The 18,063-nt window shown below is 61.2% G+C and overlaps 1 protein-coding gene across 4 annotated transcripts in view; it reads right to left on the reverse strand.

The window, feature by feature from the left end:
• Nucleotides 1-14,648, reverse strand: part of POFUT2 (protein O-fucosyltransferase 2) — a 28,245-nt gene extending 13,597 nt beyond the window's left edge. Inside the window, exons 1-5 of one of the 4 annotated variants that reach the window (XM_058296352.2) lie at nt 14,498-14,648; nt 12,483-12,733; nt 9,030-9,174; nt 7,357-7,467; nt 864-930 (exon numbers count right to left, since the gene is read on the reverse strand). In XM_058296352.2, the coding sequence (XP_058152335.1) occupies nt 864-930; nt 7,357-7,467; nt 9,030-9,174; nt 12,483-12,733; nt 14,498-14,628 (705 nt within the window). In that variant the 5' untranslated portion in view covers nt 14,629-14,648. The remainder of the gene's footprint in view (nt 1-863; nt 931-7,356; nt 7,468-9,029; nt 9,175-12,482; nt 12,734-14,497) is intronic. The other 3 variants (XM_071215000.1, XM_058296353.1, XM_071215001.1) reach the window with 3 other exon arrangements.
• Between the last annotated feature and the right edge of the window lie 3,415 nt (nt 14,649-18,063).

An 18,063-nucleotide genomic window follows, 5' to 3' on the forward strand; every position in this document is an offset into this window, starting at 1 on the left:
GGAACCTGGGTGTGCTTTACTGAGCCACGACGATGCGCCTCCCACGTTCTCGTTGCTGCCTGCGTACCAGGGTCCTAGCCAGGCCGGAGCTGAGTGGGCGGTGACTGACCTGAGGGGCAGCAGAGCCCACCTGATGTCCATGCACCCCCTCAGAGATCGTTGCGGGAGCTCGGGTGGGAGGCTCCTGTGCGTGGCTCACCGCAGCCACCGCTCCGGGCCCAGAATTCCCGACAGGCTGGCCACACCCTCAGGGGACCGTGGCCCTGCTCTAGTGTCCCCACTCACAACCCTAAACCTGTGTCACTAAATGCACGGTTTTAGCAAATCAACTCAAACTGCACCCACAGCCCTGCTCAGGCAAGGACGCCCACCATGGCCGTGACCCATGGCCGTAAGCAGCGCTCTCCCACGCTGGCGGAGCCTGCTGCTCCACCCACGGCTGCGCGCCACGATTCCCACCCCCCAGGGGCCACAGCAGGGCTTTCCCATCACAACTCCCAAACCGAGGGCGCCTCACGGCAAACACCCCTCAAGACGGGTAAGCAAAGAGAGGGCCGGGCCGAGCTCCTCAAGGGGCCGGCGAGAACGAGATGCCGCCTGCGACAGGCCGGAGGGGCCGGAGCCAGAGCTGCCCTGGACCGTGCCCCGAGGCCCTGGCCCATGCCCGGGACGTGGCTGCACTCTGCTGCGCTGGTGCTGAGTGACATCTGACCACACAGCCCCACGGCTGCCTGCTCTGACCCGGGCGCGTCGTGAGGCAGCAAGGTGGAGAGGCTGCGGGTGCCTTCTCCCTCCTCTAAGGCGAGGCGCGTCTAACCCGCACGGCTGGCGTGGGAAAGCGCCCCGAGGCGGCCAGTACTCACGTCCCAGTACTCCTTTCCCCCGTAGTGGTCGTGCAGCAGGTTCTCAGCTCTGTCCAGCATCACGGACCTATTTTTAAACAACAGGAGGAAGAGCTCAGCCTAGAGGCGTATCGCTCACCCTCTCCAGGAGCCTAGAGGGGGAGGCCGCCTGGCAGGAAACGGGCGTGGGCTCACTGGAGGGGACACCTGCCCTCCTGGTGCCCGGGGCAGCCGGGCAAGGGCTGTGGGCAGCCACAGCAGGCCCCTGGCCTCCAGGCCACTGCCCCAGGGGCGGTCCAGTCCCTCACAGCCACAACCCTAGTGGACGGCCTGAGCCCAGGCACTGACCTGGGGGAGGACGGAGACACGGGAAGGCGAGAGCCGCAGGCAGACCCCCAGCTCGTCAGAAGGCGAGCCCCACGCCAGGGATGCGACACTGCGCAGCGTCAGGAGACCTGGGCCCGCCAGCGCGGGGCGCCGCCAGCGCACAGAAGGGAGCACTCACTGCTCTTTCTCCAAAGCTGCCCGATAAGCAGGACAAGGCCTTCCTTGTCACACCCGGGGATTTACAGCCAAAAAGGGGCGGTGAGCCCTTGGCCCATGCCTGGGGCCACGAGAAAGAGGCCACGCCCAGCACAGGCAGTGGGACCGGCCAGAGCACGCGGACCCCCAGATGCCCGTGGAGCCCTGATACCCTGGGCTCCCCAGACGCCCGTGGACCCTCCAGAACACAGGGACCCCCCAGATGCCCATAGACCCCCAAGACCCCCTGACACCCCGGACCCCCAGATGCCCGTGGACCCCCAGACACCCACGACTGTCCAGGCACCCACAGACCCAGGCAGCCCCGGACCCCAGACGCCCCCAGGCCCTCCAGGAACTCAGGCACCCCCACGGACTGTCGGCAGGACCCCAGAGGCAAGGCTGCAACGAGCAGGAGGCTGCCGGGGCGCTGCGCGGGGGAGCAGCAGACCCTGCCGTCCCTCTTACCACGAAGCAAGCTCAGGTGGCTCAGAGTTAAACGAGACGCGCGGCGCTAAAAGCAGACCTGACAGAATCTTTAAAGAATGTTGGGATGTTGAAGGTTGAAATTTCAAAAGAACAGGAATCTTTTAAAAAGACTGGTGAGCCCATGTGGAAATTTAAAATCTCTGCAGAGGACAAAAACACCCTCCGAAAATACAAATGGACACTCGACAACTTCCACAAGGGCTTTACGCAGGCTCTTACCCTTACATGAAAGACGTACAAAAAACCTGCATCTACTTTCCACTTGCCAGAGTCACAAAAATTGGGTTTTTGGTTTATCACAAACATAGCATCGTGAGTAGAAACGGGCGCTGCGTTCTGTGCAGAGGGGGACAAATGGCCGAAAGACGCGGCCCTGCACGGCCCACCGGACCAAGGTGACGCCCCCGACCGCGGGGGCCGCGAGAGCAGGTGCGTCTGGGCCTCGCCTCCCACACGCCTGCCTGGACGAGGGGCGAGTGCGGCCTGCTCCTGGACTCTCAGTGGAAACCGGCACCTGCTGACGCCGGCCTCGCCCGCTCTGCCGGTCAACACACGGCACTTCCGCGCCTGCAGCCGCAGCCGCCCCATTTCCCGGGGGCAATGCTCGGCTCCGACACATGTCCGTCCACTCACCCCCCTCCCGCTGAGGGACGTGGGCTCCCGGGTCGGGCCGTCAGGAGCGACGCTGCTGGAAGATTCCTGAACACGGGGCGGAGGAGGCCTGGCTTTGCTGGGCTACAACCCACACCGACACGGCACGCTAACAGCCCCCGCCTCCCGCAGGCCTCAGCCCCCGACGCCCCCCGGCCCGGCCCACCCAGGGCCCCGCACAGCCGCTGGGCTGTGTCCTCCAGTGCCTCCCGGCTGGGTAACCGGCAGCTCTGAGCACAGGGGGCCGTGCAGGACGCCCACCGTGGGCTCTGCCGGGCTGGACACGTGGACGGGCCGTGGGTGGAAGACTGGAGGCAGGGCCTCCCCCCACGCCGAGGGCGCGGCCAGCCTGCGCAGGCCCTGTGGTCACCGCGAAGGCCGTGCCTGCCAGGGCCTCCTCTGCAGAGCTGCGCTGTCCACGCCCTCCCCAGGCTGGACTCGGAAGGACGCCTCTGCGCAGCCACAGCGAGGGCCGGGTCCTGAGTCCTCCTCGGGTGAGCGCGCGTGGAAGCTATTTAGGACCAGATGCTGACTTCACAGCCAGCCCCCCTGGGACGCCGTTACGACTCTAGAGCGCAGAGGTCTGGTGGGGACTCCGCACGTGCAACCGCGTCGTCCGCCGACAGAGCCGTAGGCTCCCCGTCTGCGACACTCACGTGCTCTTCGTTCCTGGCTGCCGGGGCTAGGGGCTCCTGCTGCAGACAGGGTAAGTACAACTGCCCTGTGGGGGCCCGGGCCTCAGGGGACAGCTCTCTGCTCCCCAAAGACACCAGTGCCGGGGGGTTTCTGAAAGTACCTCGAGCAGTGGAGCCAACTTCCCTCCCACTCCTCGTCTGTGTGTGCAGCAGAATTGTAAATACTTTTTCTGCATCAAGGTCATGTGGATTTTTCCACCACAGCAGAACACAGCGACTTATGAACTTGCGTCTCTGAATGAGCCTGACCTGTACCCTGTGCTGTTTGCACCCTTGTTCAGGACGCCAGCCCCGACTACTCGAGCTGCCGAGAGCTCCGTGGCCCACACCGCGCAGAGCCGAGCACACGACCGGCGAGGCCCAGGTAGGACCGAGACCCCCGACCTGGCACCCTGGGTGCCAGGGCCAAGGCCTCGGGGCCCCTGATCTGAGCCTGCTGTCCTGGCACCGCGCCCGTGTGCACAGGCCCTCACCAGAGATGCCGCACCCTCCGTGCCGGAATGAGCCACCAGCGTAGACGTGACGTAAGAGCTGACGTCCTGGGGCCCACAGCAGGGCGGCAGGCTCCTGGCCGAGGGGGCTCCTGCATCCCCAGGGAGAGCCCCCCAAGGCTGGCGTGCCGGTGAGTCAGCCACCACGCCAGGGCCTGTCCTGAAACCTGCCCCGTCTGGAGCCCGGGGCCCTGGGCAGCTGCTCGGACACGTGGGGGCCTGACGAGCCGGCTGTCCCAGGCCACAACTGCAGCCACGGAACCGGGGTCCGAGGCTTGCACCCACCCGGCACCCAGCGGAGGGCCGACAGCACGTGTGGAAGCGAGGCTGCTGCTCCCACGGGGCAGAAGGGCGACAGGCCGGGGGCGGGCAGCCCGGGCACTGGGGGGCACGGGGGAGCAGGTCGGGTGAAGGGAAGGGCAACCAAGAGGTGTGGGCCCCCCACCCAGGACACAGACGCCGACACACAGCAGTGCCGGGGCCCATGCCTGCCGCCGCGCCGCCTACCCCAGGACCTCCTGGGAACCTGCCTCCTGTCCTGGCCGGGGCCCAGGGCCGTGGCTTGGACATGGACATGGTGACGGGCCAGCTCTGGGAGCTCCCGCCAGAGGGGGCGGTGGGGGCCGGGCAGGGGGTGGGCAGGAGGCTGCCGAGGGGACGTGAGCGAGCTGGAGCCGCTGTCTGCCCCGCACCCCAGCCCGCCCGGCACCCCTGGCCCAGCACCCCTGGCCCGCCCGCCAACCCCAGCCCACTCAGCACCCCCGGCCCGCCCGGCACCCCAGCCCACCCGGCACCCCTGGCCCAGCACCCCCGGCATCCCCGGTGCCCCCGGCACCCCTTGTCTGGCCTCCCCAGCACCCCGGTGCCCCTGGCCCGCCCCAGCTCATGGACCCCCGCCTCCCACACGGCAGGGGCCTCGGTGAAGGTCCAGGCGGCCGCCCCTCCCGGCCACGGGGCGGGCTGAGCCTCGAGTCAGGCCACGAGTCCTCCGAGGACGATCCCAGAGCTCACTCCAGCCCCGAGTCCTGCATTTCCCAATCCCCGTCCACCCCGACAGCCAGAAGAAGCCCCTTCCCTTGAGTCTGTCAACCACCAGGAGGCTCCTGCTTTGCTCGGGCAGTCGGAGCTGGAACCCGCAGGTCCTGGAGAGCTGGCGTCGACACGCCAACCGGGCTGACTCGGGGTCCGCACGGGCAGGGCGGGGCCTCGACGCCCAGCAGGGAGGGGCTCAGGCCCGTGACGGGGGGACTGGGTCGGCCAGGGCTGGGGCAGGGGCTCCTGGGGACCTCCAAGCAGAGCCCGGCGTGCGCGGCCTGGGGGCAGCAGAGGGGCCGAGGGCTGGGGGCGCGGCCAGAGGCCCAGCAGTGCCAGGGGGCCGAGCGGCCATGGCCTGGCCACACCAGCCAGCTGCCCCGGGCCCGGGGCCATGGCCGCCTCCCGGAAGCCCGCCAGGTGCCCACAGGAGCTCTGGGAGAAGAGGCACCTGCAGGGCCACAAGGACCACCTGACGGTGACCTTCAGGGCGCGCTCACTGTGCCAGCCTGGCCCACGCTGCCCTCCACACCCAGAAGCGAGGCCGCCTGCCAAGGGGCTAAGAGCAGGGACGCCCGGGAAGGCGCAGGCTGGAGCCCCGAGGATGGCCTGGCCCCATCTCTTCGCAGTGCCAAGGCCCAGGCGGGGTCTGGAGTGGCCCGTCCCATGTGCAGTGGACGCCACTGTGCCTCGGGCTTGTGTGCTGGGACGCACTGTCGGCCGGGCACGGGGCAGCTCGGTCCTGGTGGGCGGGTGCCTGGCGCAGCCTGAGGACACTGCAGACGTCTGTGGACTGTACTCCCCTAGCGGAGAAACACGGGGACGCCCTCTAAAGGTGATGGGAACCAAAGGCTTCCCCCGAGGGTGGAACCAGGCGTCAGCGCCAGCGCACAGGGACAGCGTCTGCGGGGGACACGGGGCCCACCCCTGCCGCCTTCCAAACCCCGACTCCCACAGGCTGCTCGAGGACGACCAGGCCACGGGCTCAGTAACAGCCTCGGAAACTCTGGAGAAACCACCAAGCAGAAGGGGGGCCGTGCTGGCGAGTCGCCTGCTTCCACTCACAGGCGCCCGACGCACGCCAGGCGCTGACCAGTAACACTGCGCATCCCGCGGCCGAAACCGCAGCCCGATCTGCTCTTGACACCCAAGGAACTGATGACGACCTAAGAGCGGGATTCAGGGACCAAAAAATTTGCTTGTTCCCTCGACAACTCCCTGTCTCCACGTTTCCGTGTATGGAACGTGACTCGCGGCCGGCCCGCGCCAGCAAGCAGCAGCCACGCGCGCGTCTCCCGCGCACCGATGCTCCCAGCAGCTCCTCCGAGCCAGGGGCCACCTCAGGCCCTGGGCACGCCGGGCAGCAGCTGTGAGGCCCAGTGGCTGCTGCAGCTGCGCTGTCCACTCAGAGGCGGCCTGTAGGTGGAACGCAGGCCGCCCGCTGCCCTCGCCGCTGCAGGCCTCACTCCCAAGCAGGGCATCCTCGGTCGGGGGTCCCACCCAGGGTTCGAGAGCCCTCACCCGCCTTCGGCCAGCCCCTCTGCCCGGTGGCTCGTGGGCAGCTGAGGGGGCCTCACCTCAGGACCCGCAACCACATCACCACCATGCCGACGTGAAGTCTGCAGCAATGCCAACCCGCACACCGCCACGGCACGGCCCCTGCCCGCGTGGCCTGCCCCCAGCGAGGGATCCCGGGAAGAAGGTGCGGGCCTCGGCCAGCCCCCAGCGGGCGAGCGGGCTCCTGGCACCATGGCCGCCAGCAGCCCTGGAGGCAGCCAGGTGGGGCAGCACCGAGGGTAACTCAGACCCTGCAGATGCCCCGGCTTCCGGAGGCTCCCGGAGAGGCCGAGCGCCTGGACGTCAACCCGGAGCCCACGGGGCCTTCTGCTCCCAGCCTGGACACGCGCACCACACCTGACCGCTCCGAGGCCGGCACGTGGCACGGCAGCACAGGGCCCGCAGCCCCTCCCAGCCTCCCGCTCCGCCCCGGCTCTGCCCACCCTGCTCCAGCCACACGTTCCAATGGCCAGTGGGACGGGGAGAGGGAAAACCCGCGGGCACAGGGCTCGCAGCACAGCCAGGACTCGCCGTGCCCGCGCAGGGGGCCCGCGGCAGCCCCTCCACCCCCATCCCACAGCCCGGCTGCTCCCCCCCACGGGTGGCGGCTCCCGGGCTGCACTGACCGCTCCTCGGCCTTCCGGACGCCCTGCCCTCCAGCCTCTGACAAGCGCCCTGCCCACAGGGCCGGACGCGGCTCGAAGTGCCCAGCTGGTGCCCTCCCCCGCGCAGCGCCCGGCACTGAGGACACACCGAGCAACTGGTTTTGTGAGTCAGATGAGAAAAGAGAAAAGAGGAAACAGGACGCAGGCTGGGCTGACACGGCGACGGCTTTCCTGGCGCCTCGGGAACACGGCAGCTCAAGAACAACCAGGAGGGGCGCCAGCCTCGAGCCTGCACCGAGCGCCGGGACCTCGGCCCCGGGATGCGCAGCCTCCTCCTGACCCCACAGCCCGCCGCCCGACCAGTTCCAGCGCGCGGCGCAGCGCCAGGACGTCGCGCACCGCAGGCGCCTGGGTCGGGGCAGACGCGACCCCCAGCGGCCCCGCAGCCCACCGCCGAGCGGGCGGCACTCACCGCGCCGACGTGTTCTTCAGCAGGACGGGCGCGACGACGGAGGCCGAGCCCTGGACGGAGAGGCAGGAGACGTTGAGGGCCCTCGTCTCCTCGTACCCCCAGAACCACCCCCTGCAGGGGAAGAGCAGAGGACGCCCGTCAGCCTCAGGCGCAGGTCCACGCGCGCCCGGGGGCTCCGCCTCGAGCACGCCCAGCGCGCGTGGAAACTCATCCGGGTGGCGGTGTGCTCAGGAAAACCAGAACCCCGTGAACTCCCCGGCGCTGAGGAGCCGCGGCAGCTGTCGCCGCGAACCCTGGACACCGCCTGGTGAGGGGAAGCAGGGCCGCCCGGAAGGAGCTGCCGTGAACGCCGTGAGCCGCCAGTGCCACGGCCGGGGCGGGTACGGCCCCTGCAGACGCCCGTGCGCCTCGAAGAGCCGCCGGCGTCCGCAGCACCCGAGGCCGGTGCTCGCGCCTGGGGCTCTGCAAGGCAGGGCGCCGGCGGGGCCTCGCGTTCAGGGTTAACAAGACTGCGCCGCCACGGCCACGGGACTTCCCACTTGTGTCTTCTGCACAGGCGACAAACAGAACCTAGATTCACACGCACGGGCTCAATCCCAGGATTGCCGGCGTGTTAAAGAGCGGCATTACAGGGAGCGCAACGCGTGCCACCATCTGTGAAGGGGACTGTGGCTAAGGGCCCGTCTGCGGACGGAGGAGCCATGGGAAAGGAAGCTGGAGAATCACCTGGGGAAGGCGCAACAGTGATCTCGGTGGTGGGTAAAGACTGCAGTTACTAGAATAAATACAAGAATGCTCTTACAAGGTGCTAAGTAGCTTATGGGCAATAATTAACAGTAATACTGTAATATTTTACAACAAAGGTAAGAACATATTACTTCAATCCTAAGGGACAATGGGGGCATGAGGGGGATGGGAGTTTTCCTTTTGGCCTCAGGAGAACATTCTAACCTGGACTGAGGTGACGACAGCACAGCTCTGTGATGAAAATGAAGCCACTGAGTGGACACTTTGGATGGACTGGGCAAAGCGTGGGGCTGTGCAAGAGGCGGGAGATGGATGTGGTTAGCAGGGCAGAGAGGAGAACGTTTTCTCCTGAGAGACAATACGTGACACTAACTCAGGCTGGTACTAACCGGTCGGTTACAGGAAAAGTGCGGGCTGAATGTTACCGTAGCACAAACATGACGACGATGCTCTTTCGTGGTTTGTAACAACTGTTTTGTGACAACACGAGGTGGCGGTGGTGGGTGACGTGCGGGAGCGCCGCATGGCGGTATGTGTGTTTTGAAAGTTCACAACTTTGACTACACACTTCCTGTTTGTGTTTGTTCAGGTATGAATAAATGTCAATAAAATTTTATTTTAAAAGAAGATGGGGGAAGTGGTAATCATCTTGACCAGGTCTTTCTGAAACTGCCTCAGTTTCCTCACCTGTAAACCAGGGAGGCGCATGACCACTTCGAGGTGGCAGGAATGGCAGGAGACCTGGACGTGAGGACCGAGGGCAGGCCCGGCCCGGGGGAGTGCGGTGAGCACCGGTAGTCCCCGCGGGGCCGGGCTGGGGCCAGGAGGACGCTGCGGCCACGCACATGTGCGCGGCGAGCCCGCCTGCCGACGGCCCTGGGGCAGCCCCACCGCACAGGGGGTGGGCCGGGCCACGCGGGCACTACCTGTAGTACTCGTGCTTGTCCTGGTAGTAGAGCGGCTGACCGAGGCAGGCCCTGTCGGCCACCTTCTCCTCCCAGGTCCCGTCTGTCCAGCCCTCGGCGAAACCTTGCAGGACATAAACCTGGTCGATGAAGGGGCCGCCGGACTCTGTAAAAGACCAGGAAACGGGCCGTGAGGGTCACCGAGGGCACCGGCACAGGGGCCGGGCGGCTGCAGCACACGGGCACGTCTGTGGATTTAGTCTCCGCCCCCTTGCTCCCCGAGCGGATGCTCGCGAGGGCAGAGGCGGGGAGAACGCATGCCGCCAGGGCACAGGACCCCAGAGGGGCGAGTGGCACTGCTGGGAAGGGGGGCCCGGGCCTGGTCGAGGCCTCTAGCCGCCTTCCTGGGGGCCCCCATCCTCTCCCCAGCCTCTTACGGGTGGAGGCCCCCGGCCCGCCCCCTTCTCTATTCTCCTGTACCTGCTCACCAGGGCCAAGCCCACCCCTCACAGCCCGCAGGCTCTGGCTGCGAGCCCAGGTGCCCCAGGCCCCGCCCTTCTGCAGTGCAGCCCCCGGGCTGGCCCACTCCCCTCTCAGGAGGCCATCACCATACAGGCCCCTGCACATCTGCCCCGCGGTCCCTGCACTCCCCAACCCCACCCAGCACTCCCCAGCCCTGCCCCTGTGCTCCCCAGCCCCCACTCCTGCGCTCCCCGGCCCCCGCCCCACACTCCCCAGCCCCCACTCCTGTGCTCCCCAGCCCCCGCCCCTCCAATCCTCCCCACACCCCCTTCCTGCTCTTTCCCCCACTGCACTCTCCATCACCTCAAACACCACACAGCAGCTCACTTGTTCACTTATTTATTTCTATCTCCTTCCATAGGACACAAGCGCGAGGAACGCAGGTTCTGCTGTTGGTGCCCAGCAGCCAACCCGCACAAGAGAACGGCCCCATACGCAGGGCCGAGGGCTGAGCCGTCACAGGTGGAGAAGGAGCCCAGTGTGACGGCTTCTCCAGGGCAGGGCGGAGGTCTGGACTCCCCGGGGGGGGGGGGGGCGGGGGTGCCTGACACTGGGGCGGCTCCTCGGCAAAGTCTCAGCAGGACTTAGGGTTTCGGCATCTGCACCGATACCATCATCACCCCGCATGTCTCCATCCCGCCTCAGGGTTCCACTTCTTGCCCATCAATGGCCTCCCTCTAACAGCAGACACCCTGTTTCCTTTGTAACTCTGCTACGTGTACATTGAGAGTCTAAGGCTGGTTTTCAGAGATCCCAAGTCTGCAGCTGCACGAGATGAGATTTTCTTTCAGAGCACACGCAGAAACTTTCCCATTATTCTTGCAGTGCTTAAGATGCAAACTTGAAGCTTTCAGTTGATTCCTTTCTGTAACTATCGAGCCAAGAAATGTAACTTTCTGTACCTGTATCGAGCATATTTAGCAACAGCCAGTCAACATCACTCTTTTAACCCTATGAAACTCTGTTAAGGTGTCAAAATCACTCTCACCCAAAGCCTTGCCTCTTTTAAGCATGGGAGTACTCATATTCAGTGGTGATATTCTGTGTATCACTATTGCCAACTCACAGCACGGACGGCCAGTGGCCTCCTGTTACTGGAAAGAGAGTCGTTAGTGCCCTCGAATCTAATCGAGTGGAGAGACAATTGCAGAAGCACCCAGAACCAACTCAGGAACCCCCACTGTCAGGTTGCTCTATGCCCAGTACCAAGCTGTAACAGGATTCTCACAGAACCCCCAGAAGAGACCTATAATTACTACGAGGTTTCACAAAACTGTCTGGCACAACCGTGGGGATGCACAAGTGCAAATTCCGTAAGGCAGGCAAGCCACGGGATCCGACAAAGTCCTTAGTGAGTTCCAAGGAGACAACGGCTGTCTGAAAGAGAGATAGGAATTCTCTCTCTGAATGCTGAAATCACCTCCTTTTAAGGTCTTCCACCGACCGGATGAGCTGCCCCTCGCTGCTGACGGTGATCTCCTCAGTGACTGTAGATGTGACCAGCCGTGGGTGCCACCAACTCACTGACGATCACAGTCCACGGAAGGTCCTCGTGTTACAGTTAGCCCAGGGTGTGCCTGACCCGACACCTGGGCACCAGGACCTGGCCGAGTGGACACGCCAGTCTAACCACCGCTCCCAGGAACCAGAGACCCCAGAGTAAGGGAATGCAGTCCATTTCCCACGGCCCCGCCACTTGGGGGTTGACGCCTGTGTCACTGAGCGGCCCCGAGGTCAGTGTGGGTGGTCTCCCCCACAAGGCGGCCAGGGTGAGGCTGGGATTTCACTGAGAGTCCACATCACCTGCACTCCAGGCGCTGGGCCCTCTGGGGGGCCCCCCAGGAGCTCTGAGGGCAGATCCCACCCTTCCCGTCCCAGGTGGGAGCAGAGCTCGGCAGAGCCCCAGGGCCGGGCAGGCCTCCCCGCACAGCGTGCGCCTCCCAACCTGCCCACCTCCACCTGGACGGACACCGACTCACCTGCCCACCTTCCTGCCCCAACAGCTTCCAGTCCTTAAGGGCTACTTCAAAATGCCGGAGGCCCAGTCTCTCCCCACACCTCCTGACACGCTGCCCGGCCCCGAGGGAGGGAAGGGCAGGCTCTGAGCAGGAACTCAACCCTGCGACGTGCCCAACTCCAGTGCTTGGTCCAGGGGCTCCCAGGTAAATGTCAAAGGTCAGAGTCGGGGGAGGGTGCAGGCAAGAAAGCTCTTCACAGGTTTCAGATTTTGCTCCAACGTGACAGGAAATATCAGGAGATACTCTCTCATTCATCCAGGCCCACAAATTCACAAGGAGACAGAAAAGCATTTCAAAGTGACAAGACCTCAGGTGCCTCAAGATCAGTCCCGAGAAGTGAAGATAAACACAGACAAGCCACACTCCTGAACCGGGGCCCTTTCAGTAAGAATTCAATAAACAGCACGAGGATCAGCCAGCGTAGACTGACTCTTCCTCAGTGCCTTTAAAACACAGCCAGAAAAAAGCATCTCTTATTTTTCCAGTCTGTCTTCCAAACAAAGCAATAACGAGCTCTAAACATCTGTGTTCTAAAGACGGAATAACTTCTCTCTCCAAAAACTAAGACGGAACCACCAGACAGGACTCAATTAAACACGGCGTCTTCGTCGGCACGCGGAGAAGACCGACCACAGAACGAGTGGTTGAGGCGAGAGGAGGGGCTGCCTGTCCACACCGCTTTCTCATCGTAGCTCTAAGTGGCTGCTCCGCGGCTACTTACCAGGGTGCCACGCTTTTCGGAGGCAAGGGAACACAGAGCTCACAAACTTCAGACCTGATTCCCTAGAAACCTTACAGAGAAATCACCGGCAGGTGTGGGAGACATGGGGGGGCCCGACGCAGAGCAAGCACCAGGGGCCTGCCGGGGGGCCGCGGGAGGGTCGGGTGCGCGGCCGCCCGGCGCTCACAGGGACCAGCGAGCCGCGCGCCTCACCTGCGATGAACTGCTCGTACTCGATGACCGGGATGTTCTTATTGAGACTTGGAACATCAAAGAACTCCGACCACGGGATGCGGACCTGGCGGATGCCGGGCGTCTGCCAGTGGTAGAGGCGGCCCCAGGGCGGCAGCACCAGCGCCCACTCCTCCGTCTTCAGCAGCGTCTTCAGCAGAGAAGCGACGCGGATGTAGACGTCTCGGCGGAGGTTGAAGCCCTCGGGGGTGTTGACGTCGTACAAGAGGTACCTGGACAGGGAGAGGGAGCTGAGGCCTCTCCAGAAGCCCCCCGTGCCTCCCACGCTCCCGCGGCGTCCAGCTGGGAGAGGCCGTGTCTACAGGACCGCCCGCTCACACCCGGGAGGCGCGGCGGACGCCGCACCGTGCAGCGCGCAGCAACAAGCTAAGTCAAACAACCTGGGCAGGCGAGCGCGTTAAAACCACCCGGTCCAGTCCAGCTCCCCGGCAGCTCGCCAACTCTGGTCCAAAGATCTCTTGACACGGTCGTGGGGTGAATGGTGCCCCAGCAAACCACACCCACCCAGAACCTCCAAACGTGACCTGACTTGGAATAAGGGTCTTTGCAAATGTAACGAGTTAAGGAGCTCAAAATGAAACCACCTTGGACTTCGGGCTAAGTCCAGTGACTGCTGTCATTGTAAGTGGACAGAGAGACGTAGGGACAGGCTGTGCGACAGAAGCAGAGATGGGGAGAGCGGCTGCAAGCCAGTGGCTCCAAAGGGAAGCCTGGCACCGATGCTGCCCCGGAGCCTTCAGGAAGCAGCAGCCCCGTGCACACCTCGATCGTGGACTTCTGGCTTCCAAATCACAAGACAATAAATTTTTGTTGTTTTAAGCCACCAAGTTTGTGGTAATTTATTCCAGTGGAAACTAATATATACTCTGAACAATTACTCAGGACCCCAAAGCACTTTATTTATGTGGGATCAATCTTTCAACAGTTCTGTTTTAGAAAATAAAACTCGAACTTCAGAAAAGTTCTAACTTGTTTAAAAAGTAACAATAAACCCATTACATGTTAACATTTTCATGAAAAATAACCGAAGTTTTCAACATATTTACTGAGAAGGGTATCAATGATTTTCATGTTTGTAAATCTCTTTAAAGGTCAGAGATTCTGGATTTCCATATCTGCTCTGCATTCAGTCTCTTGGGCTCTTGGGTCAGGGAACCTCTGAAAAACTCCACAGTATCCTTGTATGAAAAATGAGAGTGAAAAAGGCAAATACTGTCCAGCTATTATAACACCAGGGAAATGGCTCCAAAACCCCAGGGGTCCCGGGACACCTTGAGGAGCTGCTGCCCTACTCCAAGCAGGGTCAGCCAGCGGCTGGTGGGCACTGGACCTTGTCCACCCTCCAACATGTCAGCTTCCCTCCACGCTCGCTTAAGGCCAGAGGACGCGATGCTGTAAGCCTCCAAGACTGCCAACCTGGGGGAAGGGGCCGCCTCTCCGTCACCCAGGCAGCCCCCGGCCGGAGCTCTGTTGGTACCAGGCCCACCACCACTGCCCACCGGCCCTGAAAAAGGCTCTTGACCCCTCCAGCATCTGGATGGACACGCAATGACCCCAAGTGAACAATAAGGCCCATCCCATCCAAACTGGGTTCTGGGTCTCCTCAAACCCGGGGCAAGGACCCTCCAGGTTCACCCGGGGTGGAAGGGCCCTCCCAGGCCGGCCCCCTTCCTGCGGGCTCCAACGGGACGCGTTCCCGGGGTCGCGGGGGGCACTGGGGCGACCGTGCCTCGGGGCCACAGGCCTGGGGTCTGTGGGGAGGGGGGCGGAGGCCCGGGCCCGCCTCCTCGCGCCCCCCGGCGCGCCCGCCTCGACCCCGCTCGCGCCCCCGGGCCCCGCCGCTCGCCCCAACGGCCCCGCGCGGGCCCGCCCACCCCCCGGCCCCGCTCCCCGCCCCCCGGACCCCGCACCCCCCGGCCCCGCTCCCCGCTCCCCGCACCCCGGACCCCGCACCCCGGCCGGCGCGGGCGCTTTACCGCCTGCGGGACGCCGCCCCCGACAGGATGTCGGCCGCCGACTGGCCGGGCCAGAACTCCTCGCCCGAGGCCGAGGCCGGCGGCCAGGACGCGGCCGCCAGCAGCAGGACGGCGACGCCGAGCCCCGCCATGGCCCCGGCGGCCACGCACTTCCGGCGCCCGCGCCCCGCCCCGGAAGCGCGCTGCCCGCCCGTAGCGCGTCCCTGTAGCCACGGCAACGGCGCCGGGCCCGCCCCCGCGCATGCGTCCTGCGCCCTCCAAGCCCCGCGCTGCCCTGGCGGACTCGCGGCGCCCACGCGAGACTCTTTGGCGGCGGCGGGTGGGCGGAGGGCTGGGGCGCCCCGGCCTCGCCTCCTGCGCTGGGGCCGCCTCCTGAGCCGCGCGGTGGGTGGTCCACGAGCTCGCGGCACGGGGTGAGGGGTCCCCCGGCGCCCGCGCCCCGCCCGGGGCACAGGGCGCGCCTGCGGCGCCAGCTCTTTGTGTTTCCCGGTGTCGGACACAGGTCGGGAGCCGGTGTTGCTAAGGGGTTCCAGCGGCCGCGGCGTGGGCCGAGGCGGGCTTTTCTGAGCAGGCCCTTCCTGTGCAAGCTGCTGAGTGAATATTCGGATCTGCTCGTTGAAACTGAATGAAGAGGAGGGAGCTGTAAATAAAACCGCGGGTGGGGAATGGGCTTTGGGCTGGTAGGTGGCACTGGAGCCCTTGGAGGTAAGCTGACTAGAAAGTCCTGTGGGGCCCCCGAGAGCGGGGACGAGGCAGGGAAAGATCAGCCGCTAAACCCCAAGTGGAAGGATGGAAAAAATAAAAGCAGAAACCGGTGAAGCAGAGCAAGACAAACCATGGAGAAAGTTAATGAAACTAAAAGCTGGTTCTCTGAAAAGATATTACTTTGGTAAGCTACTAGCCAGACTGATTGTTGAAAAAGGAGACACAAATCACAGAAATGATGGCTGGAAGAAGGGACCTCACTGCACATCCCACAGACATTAAAAGGAAATAAGGAATGACCACTTTAGACAAATTTGGCAACTCTGATGAAGGATGAATTCCCTGAAGGACACAAATCACCAAAATTAACACCCACCACCAAAATAGAAATCCTAACATGTAAATTAGCCTTTGTTAAAGAAATTGAATTTGTCATGAAACAGCTTCCCACAAAAAATCTCCAGGCCCTGAGAGCTAACCTGGTGAGTTCTACTTCAGGAAGAAACAATATCAGTCCTGTGTAAACCCACTCAGTACAGGAAGGAGGTAACACTTCTCAGCTTGATTATAATGCCAATATTGTCCTGATACTGAATCAGACAAAGACGTGGCAGGAAAGGAAAACGACGTGCCGATATCCTTCATGAGCATCAGCACAGATTGTTAAGGATAATATTAGCAAATGGAATCCAGACACAGGTTTAAAAATAAGAGTATATTTAAATAGACTAAGTGTAGTAACTATTTTAGCTTTGCTCCTATTTTCTCTACCCCCAAAACCACACTGGGAACATAGAGAGCCATGAAATCCTTATTGAGAAAGAAAACACTGCGTTAACTACCTATAATTAGCTGAAACTAAAACGTGTCTAGAAATGCATAGACGTTAGTATAGCCTAAATGATTTGGAAGAACACAGTGAGGGGTTGACACTCCTGAGTTAAAGACTTCACTTAGAGCTGCGGTAATCACTGCCGTGTGGTACTGGTGATGAAGGCAGTGGAACTGGCGAAGACGGAGGGTCGTGTTGGCTCTCAAGGGGGTGTGGTGCTGGCGATCCCAGTGGTGTGTTGATGACTTTTAGATCCGAGGAGCAGAGTCCAGATATAGACCCGTGTGTCCATGGCCATCTGACTTTCAACAAGAGCACCAAGGCAATTCACTTCTTCCTCACAAGAAGTTGCTAGAGCACTTGGCCATGTACTTGAAAAAGGGAACCGCAGCCATTGCCTCACACAGATGTAGCTTGGAACGGGTGGGCCAGTGACAACAACTGAAACCTAAAACTATAGCACTTCTGGGAAAGAAAAAAAAAAAACACCTTTGTGACCTTGTCTAGGCAGACTTCTTAATTAAGTTACAAATGCATGACCCATAAAAGCAAAAATTGATAAATTGGGCCTCATCAAAATTAAAACCTTTTGGTCTTTGAAAGACACTGTTAAGAAGACAAGATAAGCCACAGATTGGGAGAAAATATTCAGAATAATCTGTCAAAGGGATCACAGCCAGAAAATATAAAAATCTTTCAAAATGTAAGAATATGGCAGTAAGATGACAGATAACCTAATTAAGAAAAGGGCAAAAGATATGCAATTAGTCAATAGGCACATGAAAAGATGTTAGATATCATTAGATGTTAGAAAAACGTAAATTAAAATGGGAATTTTTAGGTAAAAAATGTTTTAAAAAATCCCAGTGGGATGTCTTATCGCCCACTAGAAAGGTAAAATTAAAATCTCTGATAACAAGTGTCGCTGAGGATGTGGAGCAACTGGAATCTCATTTGTACCAAGAGGGACATAAAATAGTACAACACCTTGGAAATAGTTTTTACAGTTTCTTATAAAGGTGTGCCCGTCCATGAGTGAGGCAGAGGGTGTCGACAGGGGAGGACCACGCGGCAGTGGAAGGCTGGACCCTGAACCCCCAGGCGAGAGCAGCAGGGAGGGCTTGTGGGCAATCTGGCTTCCAAGGGAAGGCAGTGAAAGATACCAGCGAGGAAAGGAGCATCACTGGAGAACCTATAGACATTAATAGGCTTGTGAGGAAATATGGGCAACTTTCTGCTCTTGTTGCTCTGATAATTACAGGCAATTAAGGAAATATTTCCTTTTTCAATGAAGATTTCATGGCCATATAGGTACATATTTTTCAATTTAAATTTCCATTCTTCATTCTTGGCCAAACCAAAAATTAGGAGCAATTGCTGAAGAGTTGTCTGTCTTCTCCCTCTTTTCAATATTCCTTAATTTCAACATAGATATGTAAGTGAGTGTAATGGAGTCAAGCACCAGGAGGGTACATTGGATTATGTGCCCCAACAAGCATGTTCTTAGTCCTAATCCACGTCTCTATAAATGTGAGATGAATCCACTGTAAATAGGACCTCCTGGAGTTTAGTTAAGTTGTGGCCCAACTGTTCGAGGGTGGGTCTTAATCCAGATTCCTAGATGCCTTATAAAGAGGGAGAAGGTTGGAGACCCCACAGGAAGTCAGCAGAAACCAGAAGAGCAGATGCAAGGAGCGAGAGAGGACCACACGGCAGGAGCTGAGGTGTGAGCCTGGAGCCCCGAGGACTGTGGTGGCAGTACCAGAATGACACAGGTTCCAGGAGAAGCAAGCCTGGCCAGTGTCTTGATTTTAGACTTCCAGTCTCAAAACCATGAGCAAATAGGTTCCTGTTGTTTAAGCCAACTCATTGTATGGTATTTGCCATAGCAGCCTGGCAGAGGGTAAAGCGCTCATCAAAATACATCTGTTTTGGGGAGCGGATGTGGCTCAAGCGGTTGAGCGCCTGCTTCCCACATGGGAGGTCCTGGGTTTGGTCCCCGGTGCCTCCTAAAAACAAAAGAACAACA

The sequence above is a fragment of the Dasypus novemcinctus genome, chromosome 4, assembly GCF_030445035.2.
Source record: "Dasypus novemcinctus isolate mDasNov1 chromosome 4, mDasNov1.1.hap2, whole genome shotgun sequence".
In the NCBI taxonomy this organism is placed as follows: Eukaryota; Metazoa; Chordata; class Mammalia; order Cingulata; family Dasypodidae; genus Dasypus; species Dasypus novemcinctus.